This window comes from Macaca fascicularis, chromosome 3, assembly GCF_037993035.2.
Source record: "Macaca fascicularis isolate 582-1 chromosome 3, T2T-MFA8v1.1".
Classification (NCBI taxonomy): Eukaryota; Metazoa; Chordata; class Mammalia; order Primates; family Cercopithecidae; genus Macaca; species Macaca fascicularis.
In genome coordinates this window covers 159,663,505-159,683,621 of record NC_088377.1, presented here as the reverse complement: position 1 = coordinate 159,683,621, position 20,117 = coordinate 159,663,505, and the positions used below count along the sequence as shown (strand labels likewise).

General features: G+C 36.1%; 1 protein-coding gene across 1 annotated transcript; it reads right to left on the bottom strand.

Moving 5' to 3' along the window:
- Positions 1-552: 552 nt before the first annotated feature.
- On the bottom strand, positions 553-15,842 carry ANKRD7 (ankyrin repeat domain 7). The gene is made up of 6 exons (XM_005550604.4): positions 15,518-15,842; positions 5,705-5,819; positions 5,376-5,549; positions 4,414-4,520; positions 3,632-3,769; positions 553-638 (listed from the first exon to the last, which is right to left on the bottom strand). The coding sequence occupies exons 1-6, from the start codon at positions 15,721-15,723 to the stop codon at positions 590-592; spliced, it is 789 nt and encodes a 262-aa protein (XP_005550661.4). The 5' UTR covers positions 15,724-15,842; the 3' UTR covers positions 553-589.
- Positions 15,843-20,117: the final 4,275 nt, after the last annotated feature.

Below are 20,117 nucleotides of genomic sequence, written 5' to 3'. Positions count from 1 at the left end.
CAAGTCAGTGTAAAACATACTTGTCAATAAAAACTATTTTTTACAGACCTAAATAACTGTATACATTCTTGAAAATGAATAACAAAATTTTATTTTAGTTGATGCACAGTAAATTCTTTACAAATATTGTTTTGTTTTAAATTTTATATAATTATTTGGTATATCTTATATCAACTACTATCAACACTGCTTATTTAATGTATTTTTACAATAAAATTAAAATTTTAATGATAGCTTTTCATCTATTAAAATGTCTATATATGTGCAAAAATTTTGTTTTTTATAGCTAGACATGAGACAATGGGTTAAAAAATGATCTTAATCGTTAAGCATATTTTTACATTACATCTTTACATTTTCAGCCAACACAACATCGGAATATTTTAAACACAAATATTATTTAGAATAGTTCTTAAAAATATTTGACATTTCAAAATAATAAAAAATTTCATTTTAAAATTAAATGTTACTTAAGAAAGTTGTTTCCTTTCCTAAAAAATTAACAAACGAAAAGCAAGGAAAAAACCCTAATCCAGTTAGCAATCTTCTTACCTTCCTTTAGTCACATGCAGTGCCAAGAATAAGGTGTCTATTTAACATGTTTCTTCTTTCCATGACTTGCAGTGAATTGTGGATATCTATCCATAAAGGAAATTATGTGTGAATGCCAACATGCATAGAAATTTAATTCCTAACATATAAGTATCAAATCAAAACCTTAGACACCAGCCAATGCCGTCCCAAGAATGTAACACACTTGAGGACAAGCTTCCTCTTGAGCCAACTCTGTCAACAGACACCATTTTTATTTCATGTACTCCCATTCTCTGGCACCTCTTTTCTTCCTGCTATCACAAATATGATTTTTTTTAAAGCCACTATCAAGGTAGTAAAAATGGCTTTAATTTATACTTGGTGTATTCATTTGCTAGGGGTGCCATAACAAAACACCACAAATGGGGTGGGTTAAACAGAAACTAATTTTCTCATGGTTCTGTCGGCTGCACATTTATTGAGGTGCCAGTGGGGTAGGCTTTCCCTGGGGTCCTTAAGGGAAAATCTGTCCCAGGTACTTATTTGCCTTTTAGATAACTGTTCTTTAGATTAGTAATCCCCAACCTTTTTGGCACCAAGGACCGGCATTGTGGAAGACAATTTTTTCACAGAAGTTCAGTGACAGGGGTGTTTCAGGATGAAACTGTTCCACCTGAGATCATGAAGCATTAGTTAGATTCTCATAAGGAGATCACAAACTAGATGCCCTGCAAAGCAGTTCACAAGAGGGTTCGCGCTCCTATGAGAACCCAATGCCTCTGCTGATCTGACGGGAGGCAGAGCTCAGGTGGCATTGCTTGCTGGCCCGCGGCTCACCTCCTGTTGTGCTGCCCGGTTCCTAACAGGTCTGGTCCATGGCCCAGGGGTTAGGGACCCCTGCTTTAGAAGACTGCCCTTTAGATGACTGGCCTTTTCATATACGTCATCCCTCTGAGCACAAGCACCCCAGTGTCTCTCTGCATGTTCTAATCTCCCGTTTTCATAAGGACCCAGGTTAGACATTAAATTAGGACCCACCCTAATGTCCTCACTTTAACTTAGTCACCCCTTTAAAGGCTCTATCTCCAAAAATGGTCACATTCGCAGGTACTAGGCCACGGGCTTTCACGTGTGAATTTTAGGAGGAAATTCAGCTCACAGCACTCAGGTTTAATAGTAAATTAACAAAGTGAAGACAATTAACTCAGTCAGGGACTGAAACACATCCAGTGATGAATATACTTTTTCTCCATGACAGAAAAGAGCCATATGGCTTCTGAATTTTAATGCGAGAAATGAAGAAATGCATGGGTTATGGCTAACCATAAAATAAATACTTAAATATAATTCCTTCATTTGGAAGTGTTTCACTAATTTTTTAAAACTATATAAGGAATATTATCTATGCTTCCACTTTACTAAGCCATAGAATCTATGTAGATTCTACATAGAGAGTCAACAAATGATGCTATGAAGCAGCACATGCTTGAGTACGTTAGATAGGCAACAGCTACGCAAGCAACAAAAGTCACAATTACAGAAAGCTTAGTTCCCACTGCAAAAAAGGGGCAAATACTGCAAAAGAACAAGGGGAATTAGACTGTAGTTTTGAAGAGTCACTTGCAATTTTTATTAAATGTTGATCATTTCCACATCCTAGAGGTAATTGCTTAATCATTAGAAAGTTGCTTCTCTTCCCTTTCACCTCTTTGAAAAAAAGAAAAAAAAATGTAATTCTCTTAGAATTTTCAACATTGAAAATGTGAATCTATTAAGAGGACAAAAACTTCATGGTCAATATGTTTTTATTTTTAAATTAATGATGGAGCAATCTACAAAAAGAATTTTCTGTTCTAAAAGCCATTTGGGGTAGATAAAGGAAGATTGTAAGATTTCCTTCTCATCAAACTATCCAATAATGCCTTCATAAGACTTGCTTACATAGATGTAAATAAGTATTTTAATATACAAGTACTGTTTTTGACCAATAGATACATTACTAAACAGATACATGTGTCTTCCAGTTTCATATACCTAAGCTTTTTAAGTGATGGAAAAAAATTTGTACATAAAAGAAACATTAGGGATCCCTTTTATAGAGTGAAGAATCCTTTTATAGTTTGGATATTCACCAATAATTTACATGTTTATTTCATTTAAGTTTTTATGCATGTGATCTGCTTAAACCAAAGTAAAACAAAGTACACATGTTCCATATTACAAAGATGAAAATACTATATTTATTCAATCATGGTTCATACATTTAATAGAATAAAAATTCTTTTGTGTCTAAAGTTAAATTAAGACTAAACATCTGTATCTATATGTGATTATTTTTCTTCCCTCCCACCTATGCTTTTCATAATGGAATTAATGATTAACAAGTATTCCTAGAATGTGAATAAAGCAGTGAAAGAAGAAGAATAAAAACTGAAAAAAATACCTACTTATAATTTTAAATTGCTCTTAAAATAAAATTATAGAGAAAATACTTTGTATGTTATTTAACTTCATTAAGCTATAAATTTAGTTATAAATTATCTATAAGTTAATTCATTAGCTATAAATTAAATTTCTCTATATCATATCTAATTTTCTCATTATTAAAAATCCGAACTTCGTATTCATACATGAAAATAGTTTTTCTTTTGGGTGTAAATAGAGTGTACTTTAGAATTCTGAACACTTATCAAACTAAAGTTAGCTAATGAAATGTTAACAATAATATTCAAAATATGAATAAAATCCATACATTAATAATATCTATATCTAAAGGCAATGAAAGGCTTTGTGTGAATGAATCATCTTTTGTCCAACTCTATCACCTTTTGTTTTTTAATGGCTATGTTACAAGTGTCTAAATCCCTGTCCTGGCACACTTCCACTGCTCGTGCCTCTGGTAGTTTATTTGCATATTCAGCCCATTTGTAGCCCTTACATTGATTGAACTCACAGAGAAAATCAAGAATCCCTGCACAGATTTGTATGTGGTTACCCCTACTGTTGAGCCTATTCCAGGCTTGTACTTGGGGGCTTAGGCTTCGATCCTTACAATCAAACCCCACACAGTTGTTAAAAGACATGCAGTATCACTTACACAGTAAAACCATTGAAATAAGCATATTCCTCAGCTGTGAATCCACAAATATCTTGGCAAGATAATTCCACACCTTGCTGAAGAAGAAGCTTTACTAAACGTGTTGGTTCACCACTGACAGCAAGAATAAGGGCTGTTCTGGAGCAAGAAATAGAAACGAATGCCCATTTAAAGATCTTAAACATGCCTCATTTTAAAAAGTCAGTCTTCTCAATTTACTATTCAAATGTAGGACCTCTATCAGAAAGAATCAAGGCAAGAATGTAAAAAGTACAGCAGATCTGCTCAAAAAAGGGTGCCAGTCACAGATCATATCATGGAGTCTAAACATGCACAGTACCTAGGAAGCAGCTAGCTCAGTCATTTTCAATCTCTTCTTCCTGGAAGCCTAGTGTTTCCAAAAACATGTCTCAAAATTCCATGAAGGAATGTGTCTTAGGACTTTGGGTCCCCTGATCCCATTTAACTACAACAGTTGGTCATCTATGTAAGAGTCTAACGTTAAATTCTAATAATAAATGATAAATAAATAACAACAATAATAACCAATTAGTAGTTGGTCCAACTGTTTGATTTTACAAAGGGAAAAACAAATCCTGAAAGTTCAGATAATCTGTCCAAAAGCATGTGAGCATACATCCTATGGGTCTTATGGTTCTATATTTTCTCGTTATCATATCCCTGTGTTTCGTGGACACACACACACACACACACACACACACACACACACACAATCCTATTAGGTAGCTCTAGTTACGTGCTATCTTATTTATTAATTATACCTTTGATAATTATCTGAAGCATTCACATCAGCCCCTTTCTCCAGAAGAAATTTTACCATTTTTGGATTGTTGTTAATAACAGCAACCAACAGTGGAGTATAACCATCCTGAAAAAATTATTTCAAAATGATTAAAATATTGTAGCAAAGTTTCATGCTCTTTAGATTTAAGTTCAACTTAAAATACGTGTGTATAAAAACTTCTGAATATACACTGTAACCCTTAAAAGATTTTAGTGCATAAAAAAATGTGATTTCAAAGACCAATAAAACAAATCAGGGTTGAGCCAGACAAAAAATTAAAGTTGCTATTTTAGGCTTAATTCAAATTGTAGGTTAAGAGCAGCCTAGAATAAGTAAGTGATGAGCACCTAGCATTTAATGTAAGTATTGCATACCATCAATTCACATTTCATAATATTGTCATATTCAGATTTCCATTGGGTTTCATTTAAACCTCCAAGGCTGGCACTTATTTTGGATGTCATGTAGACAAAATATCAGTAAAGTATCAATATGCTTTTTAAAAAAATTCATCGGTTATTCATAATGCCTTAATAGAAGAGTTAGATTAATTTTAATATTATGTGATTTGCTATTTCAACCCTATTATTATTATTCATGAGTATATCAATAAAATAGAAAAAAGGTGGGTTTTATGTTTTTATCAATACCCAGTTATAAGAGAATTAAATATTCCTCATTTGTTAAGGCCTGTTAAACAATTATAATTGTTAAATATAGTGTTTCTTTGGAGGTCAGGATTACAATCTGCAATAAAATAAAGACTTTAAGAGAAGAAAAATTTTATCAGTTTTTGATAATCTCTTCTCTTTCTCCCCAATTTCAGTTTGGAAAATTCATTCTTTATATAACATATATTTCAACATAGATGAATTATCTGAAATATGCTCTTCAGTTGCTTTCTAAAATATAGGATTTTTTCCTTTAATAGAAAACTACCTTATTTTTCGCTTCAAGATCAGCTTCATAATCAAGCAGTTGTTCAACTAATGAGAAACTTTGACCACAAACAGCATAGTGAAGAGCAGTATTATAACGAACATCCCTCAGATTTGGGTCTGCACCACAGTTTAGAAGAATAGTAGCACAATCCTCATTTTGACACTGTACTGCCTGTTAATGCAACAAGAGTAGATGAGTAACAAATTTACTATTTGGGATATGATAAATTAATGTTTGATACTATGTTTTAAAACATGAAAAATCAACAAAAGTTAACTAGGAGAACTCAAACACATTCCAATTGAAAACGAAAAATTATGGCATACCTTAATCAATGGGGATTTGTTTTCACTATCCCGGATATTTATTTTGCATTGTTGCTCAATTAAGAAAAGTACAACATCTCTATGTCCATTCGCACAGGCCAGGTGCAAAGGTGTTCTATGTCAATAAAACAAAACACAAAGTTAGAGATAAGTCTCCGTTTGAGAAGTTACTTATTTTACTCAAAAACAAGCCAGATTGTACATTGCTAAAGTACGTGCTGCATGCACATATTTCTATTTAAACAAATGTACATTAACTACAATTACCTTTTATTGAAATTTCAGGGCTATGCCAGTGTGTTGAAGATTAAGTATTTAACTGATTTCACTTCAAGGAAAATGTAACTATAATTAGATGAAAAATAGATTTTTTAAAAAGTACCAAAATGATATCTGGGCTTGGAAAAGATAATAAAGTTATGCATCACAATAAAATTTAGAAATTATATTTAAAACCTGAGATGCATCTAATAGGTAACAGGAGGAAAGTATATTACTTAATGACATGTTATCCCTAATTGTGTGTTTTTCTTTATTAACTCAGTGATTAATGTTGGCATTTGTATCTGAGGAGTAAAAGGTGAATGCCTAAGGACTCTCTAAGTTGTAGATCTTAACCCTATTTTAAGTTATTACACTAATTTCCACTTCTAAAGAACCATATTCTAGGTAGCCTGCCAGAAACCAGACACACATTCATGAACTTTGACAGAAGACTAATTAGATCCATTTAAATTTTGCAATTTTTAGCCTGGACTGGCCCTCAATAAACATTTATCTTCTCCTAAGGCGATATCATTATAGCCTTGTTTTTAGATAATTTTATAATGCCAAGGCCACATATAAATAATCCATTTAAAACAAGAAGCTTAAATATATTTTCCTTGTTTCACTCTAGCTCCTCAGAAGTACTCTATGGGTACCTAAATAGACCTGCTATTGACACACAGGAGTAGCAAAAAGATGAACCTCAAAAATAAGATAACTACTTAAAAATAAGGCAATTTTCAAAAAGATAAACTAACTAAACCTATTCACAATAACTTACCATCTCTAGCAGTAAACCAAGAAAATATAAAAACAGTTTGAAAAAATTGGAGAAAGCTAAAAATCTAAGTTTACCCGAATGTAATCTCTGGAAGGCAGGACTGTAATATAACTACAATATAAAAAGCCAAATTTTAACCAGTTATATTATTATTTAGCTAAAGAGAGAGCACAGTCAGGAAGAGGACAGTCAGCTAACATAACAGAATAAAACCAGAAGTTATCCATAATTAACGTACTTCATGGAAAAGACAATCTGAACTTAAGGAACAAACAAAGAAGAACTTTGTTGTAGGACAAAAGTGATTCATCAAACACCATGGTCTAAATTATGTTTCCCTCAAAACTATCCACCTTACTTTACTGTGATTCCATCCTTACCAAGCATTTCTGATGACTAATTTCTCAGTAATCCTGATACAATGAAGCATTGATTAACCTTTCTGCTCACATTTACAATTTGGTTTAAGGATGAAATTCCTTATGTAATAGGAGTTTTCAGAGCCCTCAATCCCAACACAACACAGGGCTAAATAGCTTTAAGCCCACCAAAGATAAGTCTTTGCAGTAGATAGCAAATCCTGGCAAACATTTTGATGTGTCCCCTTCATCTGCCATTACACCTATCTTGAGAATTTAGTTCCAAGGAACTTTGGTGGTTTCCACCCAATTTTTAGATCTGCCTCTCCCTCCAACTCCAGTTTTATTTTTTACCTAATTTAAAATAAATACATAAAATTACATACACACACAGAGAGAGAGAGAGAGAGAGAGAGAGAGAGAGAGAGAGAGACTGTTCTTACTAAGAGAAAGTAAATGGATTCCCAATAGGTCCTCCAAAAATAGCTGCTGCATCCTGCTGTATACCTCACTCTTCTACCAACTGAATCTAAAACCTTCAGTAACAAATCTACAAAAAAATTTCATGGCCCATATTAAACTCCAAGAACTTAGGAAATCAGCCACAAATTCAATAAAATAAAATAGCCTTGAAAGATTCCACCTTCAAAGGAGGTATTGAACAATGCAGCCTGGGGTCATTTATACAAAATCTGAAAACAAGAGCTAATCTAGCTTGAGCATGCACAAAACACTAAAAAGTTGACAATATTCACTCAAACTGTCAGTCTTGTAAAGAAGATTTTTACTTAGAATATTTGACATCCTTTTAAAGCAGTTATCTTAGTTTAAAAAAAAGTTTTAAAAACATACAGATTTAACATTTACATTGATTTTATTTTAAATTTTAGATTTAAGTGTAAAATTTTAGAGCTCACAATTGGAGCAAGCAGCAAAAGAAAAAAAATTGTCATGGCTTCTCTATATGTTTACACATATAATGTAAATGCCTCAAGGCCAATAGGAATGCTTTTCCACTTAATGTCAAAAACAAAGGCCATTCTATTTTTTGAAATAGTTGAATGCAAAAAGTGTATTTACAGATATCTTGGAGAAACATTTTTAAATCAATGTTATTCCATTTGTCAAAAATCCTTAACTTTCATCAATACATCACACTCCAAATTTAAGACTTTATATTGTTACTTCTTAACTCATGGTACTTAATCTAACCAGAAATCTAAATTCCTGTGAAGCTTAACATTGGTTACTAGGTTTTCAGGCTAACTGGTGTCATTTTGTTTCATTCAAGTTCTGTTTTCTCCCAGACTCCCACTCTCTTTTATATCAATGGAAAAATTGTCAGCATAGACTGTGGACAGGTGATGAATGATCAGATACCAGAAATCTCAAATTGAACTTCAGCAAAAGGCATGACTCAGATGAGTGTCAAGGCTGAATGATTACTTTGAAAGCTGAAGTGAAAAGTGTTTTCTGCTAGACAGAGTACAGGGCCAGGGCATAGCTGTAGCCTTCAATTGAGTCTCATCATGAGAATGTCCTTTTTAAGTAATATTCTTGGACTCTTGATAACTTAAGAGTTCAGGGTGAGTGAAGGAGAAGTAACCAAGGAAGCTAACTCACCCTAGGTCATTTATTTTCAACTCTAGACTGGGCACTTTCGATGTAATCTAGGTTTGAGTAGTACGGTTGAAGGTATTAATTTAGAATTGGGCCTCCACTCCCCAATTTATGAAGGTGATCTGAAGGGCTTTTTTATTAAAAACCATAAAAGTGATTTTATAGCAGGAGAGATATCAAACATCTCCAATTCATTTTCAAACTTATTAGGCACAGTGCTCTTGAAATAAAAACAAAAATAGAAGCTAACTATGCAGAGCACATTAACAGGGAGCTATTCTGATTTAATAAGATGCCTGCAACAGAGCTTTGCAGATCTTTGTTTAAAAAACACTAATCGAGTAGTAGCTCTAGTTTGAAAGATGAGACTGAAGGTATATCCGCATTATACAGATGTAGAGAAGGCCTCAAACTCAGATCTTGACTCTCAGAACAATGTTTTTCCTACTAGGCCACTATGGCTTCCTGAACAATCTGCTAATGCTATTTCCCTTGTCCCTTTTTTTTTTTAACCAGAAATTCCAATTTTCAGTATCATTATTTTTACTAGAAAACATATATAAAAATATTACTTCCATTAGGCCATTAATATGCACATATGCTTACATGAGGTTTCAGAGACCTTAAGCACAATGCTTCCAAAATGAGTCTGTGAAACATTTGATAAAACATTGTAATTTACCTTATTAAAAATTCAAACAAAACGAATAGTTCCCAATGACCATCTCACTCTATCTACTTTCCTCTCCCCACATTTCATCTCTCTCAGAAATAGCAATTTAAGTGTATGTTCTTTAAGATTTTATCTTTCTCATTTTTGGTATCTCTCTCTTTACACACACACACACACAAATGTTCAAACAGAAATATACAGTTTGAGATTTTTTCATTCAGCTTTATCGAGGTGTAATTTATAATAAAATTAAAGTGTACAATTTTATGAAGTTTGACTAGTCAATTTACAGTCAATTCTCTGCAGTCAATTCTTTCACCCGCCCCCATATCTAAAACCACTGGTAACTATTAATTTGCAGTATGTCACTATCCTTTTTTTTTTAGATTCGGGGTGTACATATGTAGGTTTGTTACATGGGTATCTTGCATAATGCTGCGCTTCTGCTGAACTCATTACCCAAATAGTGAACATAGTATCTTATAGGTAGTTTTTCAACTCTCATGCCCATTCTAACATTCCCCCATTTGGAGACCCTAGTGTCTATTATTTCCACCTTTATGTCCATGTGATAGAGATAATTTCATATCCTCTTTGACAGTTTTGGATGCCTTTTCTTTCTTTTTTTTTTTTTTTTTTTTTTTTTGAGACTGAGTCTGGCTCTGTCGCCCAGGCTGGAGTGCAGTGGCCGGATCTCAGCTCACTGCAAGCTCCGCCTCCCGGGTTTACGCCATTCTCCTGCCTCAGCCTCCCGAGTAGCTGGGACCACAGGCGCCCGCCACTTCGCCCGGCTATTTTTTTTTTTTGTATTTTTTAGTAGAGATGGGGTTTCACCGTGTTAGCCAGGATGGTCTCGATCTCCTGAGCTCGTGATCCGCCCGTCTCGGCCTCCCAAAGTGCTGGGATTACAGGCTTGAGCCACCGCGCCCGGCCGCCTTTTCTTTCTTTTGCCTGATTTTTCTGGCTAGGACTTCCAGTACTACGTTGGATAGGAGTGGTGAGAGCAGACATCTTTGCCTTATTCCAGTTCTTAGGAGGAATGCTTTCAACTTTTCCACATTCAGTATGATGTTGGCTGTGTGTTTGTCATAGATGGCCCTTATTATTTTGAGGTATATTTCTTCGATGCCTAGTTTGTTGAGGGTTTTTATCATGAAGGGATGTTGGATTTTATCAATGCTTTTCCTGCAACTATTGAGATGATCATCCGGTTTTTGCTTTTAATTCTGTTTATGTGGTGAATCACATTTATTGATTTGCATATGTTGAACCATCCTTGTATACCTGGAGTAAAACCCACTTGATTGTGTTGAATTATCTTTTTGATGTACTGCTGGATTTGGTTTGCTAGTATTTTTGTGTCTATGTTCATCAGGAATATTGGACTGTAGTTTTCTTTTTTCATTGTTTCCTGTATGCTACAATGCTTTACCTTTTCTAGAATTTCATGTAAATGGAATCATTTGTGTCTGGTTTCTTTCAGTCAGCATGACACTTTCAAGATTCACCCATATTTTTTGCATATATCCATAATTCATTGCATTTATTACTGAATAGTATCTTTAAGTTATCCTATTTATATGTGTATGTATGTATGTATTCATCCTTTCATTCACGTATTTTTAAAATATTGAGCACTCACTACGGCTAGGCAGGGTTCTAGCTGATGAGGATATATCAGCAAACAAAGCATGTGCAAATACCTGCTTTTATAAATCACACGTTAGTAGAAGAGGTAAACAACAAACAATTTAAAAGATGAAAAGTACATCAGACAATATTAAGTTCTAAAGAGAAAAGCAGGGAAGAAGGATAGGAAATGTCAGTGAGGAGAAAGGGTACAGTTTTAGGTAAAGAGTAGCCAGGAAAGGCCTCACTAGTAAGGTACCAATTGAATAACACCTAAAGGAAGTGAAAGAGCAAGTGATACGACTATCTGAGGGAAAAGCACCCCAGGCAGAGGGACCAGCAAGTCCAAAAACCCTAAATGCATGTCTCGCATTTCTGTGGAACAGTAAGAAGACCAGTGTAGCTGGAGGTAAATGAATGAAAGGAAGAGTTGCAGGAGGTAAGATCAGAGAAGTAACAGGGTGAGGATGAAGATCATATAGGGTTGTATGAGACACTGGATGGATATCGCTTTTACCCCTAATAAGATGGGAGTGATTCTAAGTTATGAAAACAAGGAGTAATATCATTTGACATACATTATACAGGATCATTCTGATTGCTGTATTGAGAATAAGCTGAAAAGGGAAAAGTGTAGTTAAGTGGGCACTGTAGTAATTCTAGTTAAGACATAATGGTGGCTTTGACTATGGTAGTACTTATAAAGGTGGTAAGAAATGCTTGGATGTTAGATATATTTTGAAGGAGGAGCCAACAAGATTTCCTGTTTTATCAAATGAAGGATGTGAAGGAATTAGAGGAATCAAAAATATTCTAGAATTTCAGCCTAAAGCAATTGAAAGACAACATTTGGCATTTATAGAAAAAGAAAAGGCAGGTCAGAAATGAAATAACAGGATCTTAGTTTGGGAATGTTTGAGACCTCAGTTTGAGAAAGTTAAGTAGTGATGTGATGGAGCTCGTGGTTCTTGCAAGCTAACTGTTAAATTTTCAGGAATTTTGCAAGCCAGTTGATATCACATTGGTAGCTTAAAATTGGCCACTATTTACAAACCCTATGAATCAGGGTTTTCCCTCTTTCCCTCCCCTACCCATTAAGAGCCTGTTATTAAACATTTATTATCACAGCAGTGAATATCAGATATCCAAGTATAAATATAGGCAGGCAAGAGGTCTTGTTGGCTGGAGATTAAAAGTTGGAAGGCACTGGAATATGTATATTTAAAGCTAATCTCTCTTCACTAGGAGAGTGAAGATCAAAATACAGAGAGAAATCATTTCTGGCGGAACTCCTTAAGTATTTACAAGTCAGGAAGATGAAGAGAAACCAGCAAAGGAGTCTCAAAAGAAGTGTCCACAGAATTAGGAGAAATGCCAGATGGCCCCAGTGTTCTGAAAGACATTAATTCAAATACCGCTGATATGGCAAATAAAATACTTTGCTGACATGCCAGCAAGGTAAGACTGAAAAGTAACCCCTGAATGAAGTCATGTTGAAGTTATTGATTACCTTATAAAGTCATTCAGTGGAGTGGTGTAAGATAAAAGCCATCTAGAAGATTGGACAACACTGTTTTTGTCTCAAAAATAAAAAAAAAGACATAATACTACCAGTAAGCTAAATACAAATATTTTTTCTAACCATATAGTTTTCACTTAGCCTATTGTGATGAAAGATGATGCTTTTCATACCCTTTGACTTGAAACTCCCAAAAATATTTTAAGGCAGCCACAGAGAGTACATATTTACTGTTACTAATGCCAAACACATAACTTTTTTTCTTAATATGTATTAATTTTTGCAGCAAGTGGTTGTTAATGGGTTTGAAGATATTAGGTAATTGAGGAAATCTTTCATAAGTGATCCACATTAAAAAGATTAACCAGAGGGATGTCAGCAATATGACAGAGTAGGAAACCCTGAAGTACCCTTCCCCACAACAAACACACCAATTCAGCAACAGCATAAGGACAAACTCCCTTTGTGAAAAATCAGAAACTAATTGAAAGTCTCCTGCACCCTGGGAGAATACAAAACCAGAGGTAGTAGAACTTATAGACAGATTCAGAACACCCTCTCGCTGAAGATCCTGCCTCCAACACAGTGCCATATGATCAGAAAGAGATTCACTAGCTCCCAGCTTTACCCAAGGGAGCAAAGAGGGTGGCTTGCCAGCACCCCAGCTTCCCCATAAACTATATGAATACATGTTAATTATGACAACAAAGTTTGTGGGAGAGATAAAATTTACAATTTTTACATGCTATTGGACTTCAATTGTTAGCAACTTAAACTACTATGAGCTATTTTATGTAAGTCTCAAAGTAACCACAAAAAATCTGTAGAAGTTACACAAAAAAAGAGAGAGAAAGGAACCAAAGCACATCAATATCAAAGCACAAAATCAAGAAAATACAAAGGAAGACAGGAAGAAAGAAAAAGGAACTATAAGAGTAACATGAAAGCTAACAAAATAGCAATAGTAAAACTTTCCCTATCTATAAATACATTAAATGTAAATAGATTAAGCTCTGTAATCAAAGAGTGGCTGAATAGATAAAACACAAGGTGCAACTACAGTTGACCCTTGAACAGCAGGTGTTTTAACTGTGTAAGTTCACTTATACACAGATTTTTTTCAATAGCTACATTAGAAAAATTTTGGAAATTTGCAACAATTTGAAAAAACTTCCAGATGAAACAAGTAGCCTAAAAATACTAAAAAATTAAGAAAAGGTTACATATGCCATGAATGCATAAAATATATGTAGATACCAGTCTATTTTATCATTAACTACCATAAAATACCAGAGATACTATGATCAACCCCTCCTCTTCCTCCCCCTCCATCTACTTAATGTGAAGAAAACAGGATGAACAACTTTATGATTATCCACTTCAACTTAATAGTAAATATATTTTCTCTTCCTTATAATTTTCCTAATAACATTTTCTTTTCTTTTGCTAACTTTATTTTATTGTAAGAATACAATGGGTAATACATATTACATACAAAATATATGTTAATCAACTGTTCATGCTGTTGGTAACACTTCCAATCAACAGTAGGCTATTTATAGCTAAGTTCTGGGGGAGTCAAAAGTTATTAGCAAATTTTTACTTCACAGGGGGTTGGCTCCCCACCCCAATCCCTATGTGGTTCAAGGGTTAAGTGTATATGCTCTCTATCAGAAACTCACTTTAGATTTAAGGAGAATTTGATTAAACAGTGAGTTCAAATGCCTGTTTGGAAGCAGCCATTGTGCTCTCAAGTATGCCAAGATAGAGTCTAAAACTGTACTTGTTATAAAGCTAACCTGGGTATGAAGCTATCTGGGGAGTCCCTCTCTTTGTCAACCCCAGCTCAACAGCAATTCTGAGTTTGGAGACTCTCAAAGTCTCTTTTAAATTGTAACTAAAGTAAGCACAGTGGTTTAACAGAGTTCATATAGCTGATTGTGTTGCATCAAGGCCCCAGGGGGCTGCAAGGGACCTTTGTGACTTGACAAGTTCAATGGTAATGAGTGTGGTTAATGAATAGTACGGCTTATCATATTATCCCAGAATCTGACACGTTTATACAGTTGTTACACATATTTGCAGCACATATTTGGTGAGAAAATGAAATCAGATTTAAGAAAATTGGTGATGAGTAATGGGCAGCAATGAAGGGAGAAAAAAATCATCCTCTGTCCAAATAAGTTTGCTAAGCATCAATAAACTCAGCAAGCTTCTTTTTCAAAAAATTAAAAAGTTACTTGTTTTGATGTTTCCAAGTGTTAAAATCTGACTAACCAATGTTCTAGTGGGTCGTCTCTACTCTTTTACTATTCTCCAATTAGCAAACTTGTGCATCTTAGTGCCTGGGGACAATCAATTACCAAGAAGCAAAACAACAAGGTGGGGAAAAGATGGATTGCCAGTGGAGACCAAGCCAGTGAGAGGAGGGGATGGATTCAGGAAGGGCAGAAAATATTCAAGTAAGTATTCCTTTTTTTTTTTTTTTTTTTTTTTTGAGACAAGCCTTGCTGTGTCACTCAGGTTGGAATGCAGTGGCCCGATCTCGGCTCACTGCAACCTCTACCTTCTGGGTTCAAGTGATTCTCCTACCTCAGCCTCCCGAGTAGCTGGGATTACAGGCACCCGCCACCATGCCCCACTAATTTTTGTATTTTTGGTTAGAGACGGGTTTTCGCCATGTTGGCCAGGCTGGTCTCAAACTCCTGACCTCAGGTGATCCTCCCGCCTCGGCCTCCCAAAGTTCTGGGATTACAGACATGAGCGACCGCACCCGGCACATTTAAAAATAAATAAATAGCCGAAAGTTGGAGTGGGACCCTCTGCCAATAATCACCAGACAATCTTTCTTCTTTGGGAAACCCTGAGTGACAATCAGGGTTAAACAGCCCCTACTTGTCTTATTTCTGGTTGAAGGACCCGGGCCCCAATCCGTCCTCCCCCACTGGCTCTTCAGTCTGGTCACCTGTATTTTTTGTCCTGCATGTTTACATCGTATTTCTTGAGCTGAAGATATTCCTTCAGCTTCTTCAAATCCCCGACTGAAGCAGCTCTGTGAAGTTTTTTTAAATCCTTTTCTCGAAGGTTGTAGCCCTGGCCTATGGACGGGTCTGAGGAGGTACGGCTGCGGGTCTCATTCTTCCTCTTCCAGAAGCTGAAAAGCTTATTCATGGCGGTGCAGGCTGCAGTCTTTCCGTCAGACCAGGATGTTCCTTGGCCTCCTAGCCGTCCGCCCTGCCACTCTGCCCTAGCACCCGGCCAGCGGCTCTCTCCAGTACCTGACGAAAGTGGAAATGCTGGAAGGGCCTTGCGCAGCCGGCCGTTATGGCAGTTATGGTCGTTATGGCTGTTAAGGTCGTTATGGTCCGGTCCCAGGGGCTCGCAGACCTGCATTCTCACCTAGGACTTGGGCCTGACAGCCACACCTGCAGTCTTCCTATCTTGGAATAGAAACTTACCAACTTTCTTACAAATAGCCTCTTCTCCTTCAAAAGTAGATCTAAGGGCTTGAACTCTTGCAAACTAATATTTACCTTCCTTGTGATGGGGATGGGGATGGGGATGGGGATGGGGATGGGGATGGGAATGGGCATGGGGATGGGCATGGGGATGGGAATGAGGATGGGGATAGGGATGGATCTCTTCCAGTGATCTTCCCTCCAACCTACTCCCAGCCTCTCACCTCCCTGGCCACATGCTACAAATTGTCTTCATAATAACTGCAATTCCTCAATAACCTCAATTTCATACACACTTTTTAACACCACTTCTCATATTCCAGCTCATTTTGTCTGGTCACAAAACTCCAAAAGTCCTTTGAAAATCTAACTCACTGCACCTACAGTCCATGAGTCTCATATCCTTTCGCTGGCCTGGACCACCACACCCTGTGTCCTCACTTCACTACTTAACTAAATTCCACAGTCAATCATCATAATCACTCCCAGGCAGATACCTTCAACAAGTTTTCCCCCATTCCCTTTCTTACCTATCTGTGCCTAAACCAAAACCCTCATTAAATCTAAACTGTTTGGTCTGCCCTAAGCCACTGAAATGTGACCGAAGGAAAAAACACAGTCCTGCCATCATCTTTCATTTCCAGTTCAGGAAAATCCACCTCAAATTGTATGTTATTCTTCCTCTCTCTTCACACCTCCTTGGTTCATGGCCCTTTTTCCTGATCCATTGAGAAAAAGATCCAGTCAAAAGAGAAACTGTACCTGCTCCCAAGATATCTACCCACTTACCTGCAAAAACAAAACAAAACAAAACAAACAAAAAACCCTTTACCTCTCTCTTGTTCATATAGATGATAAGTTTATGTTCTTAGCAAAGGTCAGCACCATTCTTGCATGTACTAGACCCCATCCTCTCTAGCCTATCCAAAAACATTATGCAGTAAACCCTTCTTCCCTGCTTTCATATGTATTTTTAAAGTTTCCCTCTCTGTTAACCAATTCTTATTAGCTTAAACACATGCTAGTATTTGTCTCATCCTAAAAAAACAAACAGGAAGATTGACCACATCTACCCCTGAAATCATCACCGCAATTGCTCTCTTTTATGGCAAAATTCCTCAGTAGGATTGTCTAAAATGTTATAATCTCTGCTACAATTTTTCTCCTTCTGTTCTCACTTAAAGCAGTTCCCATCATCATCTTTTTGCTCCCATCACTCAAATTGACACTACTTTTAAGCCAGATTGACTATGATGTCTATCACATGAAAGCTAATGATCATTTCTGAGTTTTCATGTAAATACAGCAGCATTTGACACAGCTGACCATTGCTAACTCCTTGAAACACTTTTTTTTTTTTTTTTTTTTTTTTGGCTTCCAAGATATCACACTTGCCTGGTTTGATTCCTACCTCTTTAAATATTTTTTCTCAATCCAATTTGTTGGTTCCTCTTTATCTTCAATTATTGGAGAGCCCCAGAATCAATCCACCAACAGCTTTTTTTTATTCTTTATAAATCCTTGGAGACATTCTCAAATTTTATCTTTTATACCTACATTTAGACAGCCAGCAAATCCTGTCAATTGTAGCTACAAAATACATTCAGAATTTTTTTTTTAATTTTATCCATATTCCCTTCTGGGTTATCACAGTCTTATGGTTTTAAATGGCATCTATATGGTACTGACACTCAAACTGAGAGTTCCAGTCTGGTCCCTCTCCTGAACTCCCAACTGGTATATCCACTTGCCTATTCAATACCTGAATTTGGTTGTTTCTATTGTAGACTCAAAAAACATCTCACTCGCAACAGGTCTAAACTGGTCTCCTGACATTCCACTCTTACTGTCTTTCCTACTTGAGATCGAGTAATCCTATTCTTCCAGTTGATCAAGGCAAAAGCTTTGATGCCATCCTTGACTTTTCTCTTTCTCGAAGGCCACATCTAATCAGTTAGCAAACCCTAACTGCACTATTTCCAAAATATAAACAGAATTTGACCACTCCTGTCAATGTTTCCCAGACTAATATCATCTCTCCCATTTGCATTACCTTGCTTTAATATTTTACACTAGAATCCTGACTGATCTTCATGCTTCTGCCTTCGTACACTTCCCTTGCCCTGGTCTATTCTCAACCTAGCCACCTGAATTATCCAGTTAACATACTGTCAGATGAAGTTAATTATTTGCAAAAAACTCTCCAATCATTTCTCAAATTCCTAACAGTAAGAACTAAATTTCTTATACTGATCCACATGGCCCTATGCAATCTGTGACCCCAATCCCATATGCCCTGCCTCCACTTTTACTTTTCTGACCTCAAGTTCTTCTTACCCAAGCTCAAATAGCTTCAATCACAGTGATTTCTTTATTTCCCAGCACACTAGGCATGTTCCTGTCTCAGGGACCCTGACCTTGTTGCTCCCCTTTCCTGGAATGCTGGTCCTGCCACAATAATATAAGCTCTGAGAAGGCAGCCATTTTTGTATGCTTTACTCCAGGCTACTTTTCAACTCTCAGAACAGGTCTTGGCACATTAAGTGCTCAGTAAATGTATGTCAAATGAACGGATAAGTATATGAAAAATAGCCTCTGCTTCTGTTTGCCCTTTGAATTCTTGGATGCAATTTTGGGCACAGGACTTTTCCTATGCTCAAACTTTTCCTACTATGGAACAACACTAAAAACCAGGCTGTAGTATTTAATAAAAACTTGAGGGTATCAGATGCAATGAGACTACAGAATTTAATGTAAAACTGGCCCATCAGATATGTCTACTTTCCAAGACCCCAGACTCCAGTCCATCTCCATAAGCGCCTCCAGAAGGCAGTGTCCTGGCCATGGGAGACTGCCAGTTCCTATTCTACCCTTAGGGTGCTCCTGAGAGCAGGAATCTTTAAAGAGCAGTGCATAACACTCAAGTGATAAAAAACAGTGATCTGCCGGGTGGGAAAAAAGTATCAGAACTTCTTCATACCTATTTCTACATCTTCCTTTGAAAATAATTTTGTGTGCTCTACAATAGACATGATATATTAGTGCACTGACACATGAACTCATATATTTAGCATGTAAATCAAAAAAATACAATCATGTGCCTCATAATGACATTTCAGTCAACAAGGGACTGCATATACAATTATAGGCCCATATGATTGTAGTGGAGCTGAAAAATTTCTGTGATCTGCTGATGTCTTGGATGTCTTGATGATCCTGACCCTCTGTAGGCCTGGGCTAATGTGCACAATAACTAGACAGTTTAAAAAGTTAAAAAAAAAATAGAAAAACCTTGTAGAATGAGGATGTAAAAAAAGAAAGTTTTTTTTTACGGCTGCACAATGTGTGTTTTAAGCTAAGTGTTACTACAAAAAGTCAAAAGGTCAAAAAATTTAAGTTTATAAAGTAAAAAAATGACAGTATGCTAAGGTTAATTTATTACTGAAGAAAGAAAAAGGTTTTTCTATAAATTTAATGTAGCCTAAGTGCACAGTGCTTATAAAGTCCACAGCAGTGTACAGTTACGTCCTAGGCCTTCACATTTGCTCACCACTCACTCACTGACTCACCCAGAGCAACTTTTGGTCCTGCAAGCTCCATTTATGGTAAGTGCCCTATATATGTGTATCCTTTTTTATCCTTTATACTGTATTTTTACTGTATCTCTTCTATGTTTAGACAGCTTAGATACACACTTATCATTGTGTTACAACTGCCTACAGTATTCAGTACAGTAACATGATGTACAGGTTTGTAGCTTAGAAGCAATAGGCTATACCATATAGGCTAGGTGTGTAGTAGGCTATACCATATAGGTTTGTGTAAGTGTACTCTAGGATTTTCACATAATGACAAAAGCACCTAACAACATATTTCTCAGATAATACCCTGTTGTGAAGTGGCACATGATTGTACCTATGAATGTGTTTTGTTTTGCTTTTCCAAGGCCATCAACTTAGAGAATATGCCCTCGTTCATGTCATAGAATCTTCTGAGTCCAGCACTAAGAGACTAGTGAATTGTTCTACCATGTGATAAAGAGCCGCAACTCAATCCTTCATTTCCTCTTCCAGGATGTCTTTTATTTGGATGATTGCTTTTTAAAAA

What these genes read in the sequence shown, in the direction of transcription:
- ANKRD7 (XM_005550604.4), bottom strand. Translation starts at nt 15,723, where the DNA reads ATGAATAAGCTTTTCAGCTTCTGGAAGAGGAAGAATGAGACCCGCAGC. An exon ending in ACAAATCCCCATTGATTAAG is followed by an intron (nt 5,550 to 5,704) that starts GTATGCCATAAT and finishes TTGCATTAACAG; the next exon opens with GCAGTACAGTGTCAAAATGA. An exon ending in GCTTCAGATAATTATCAAAG is followed by an intron (nt 3,770 to 4,413) that starts GTATAATTAATA and finishes TTCTTGCTCCAG; the next exon opens with AACAGCCCTTATTCTTGCTG.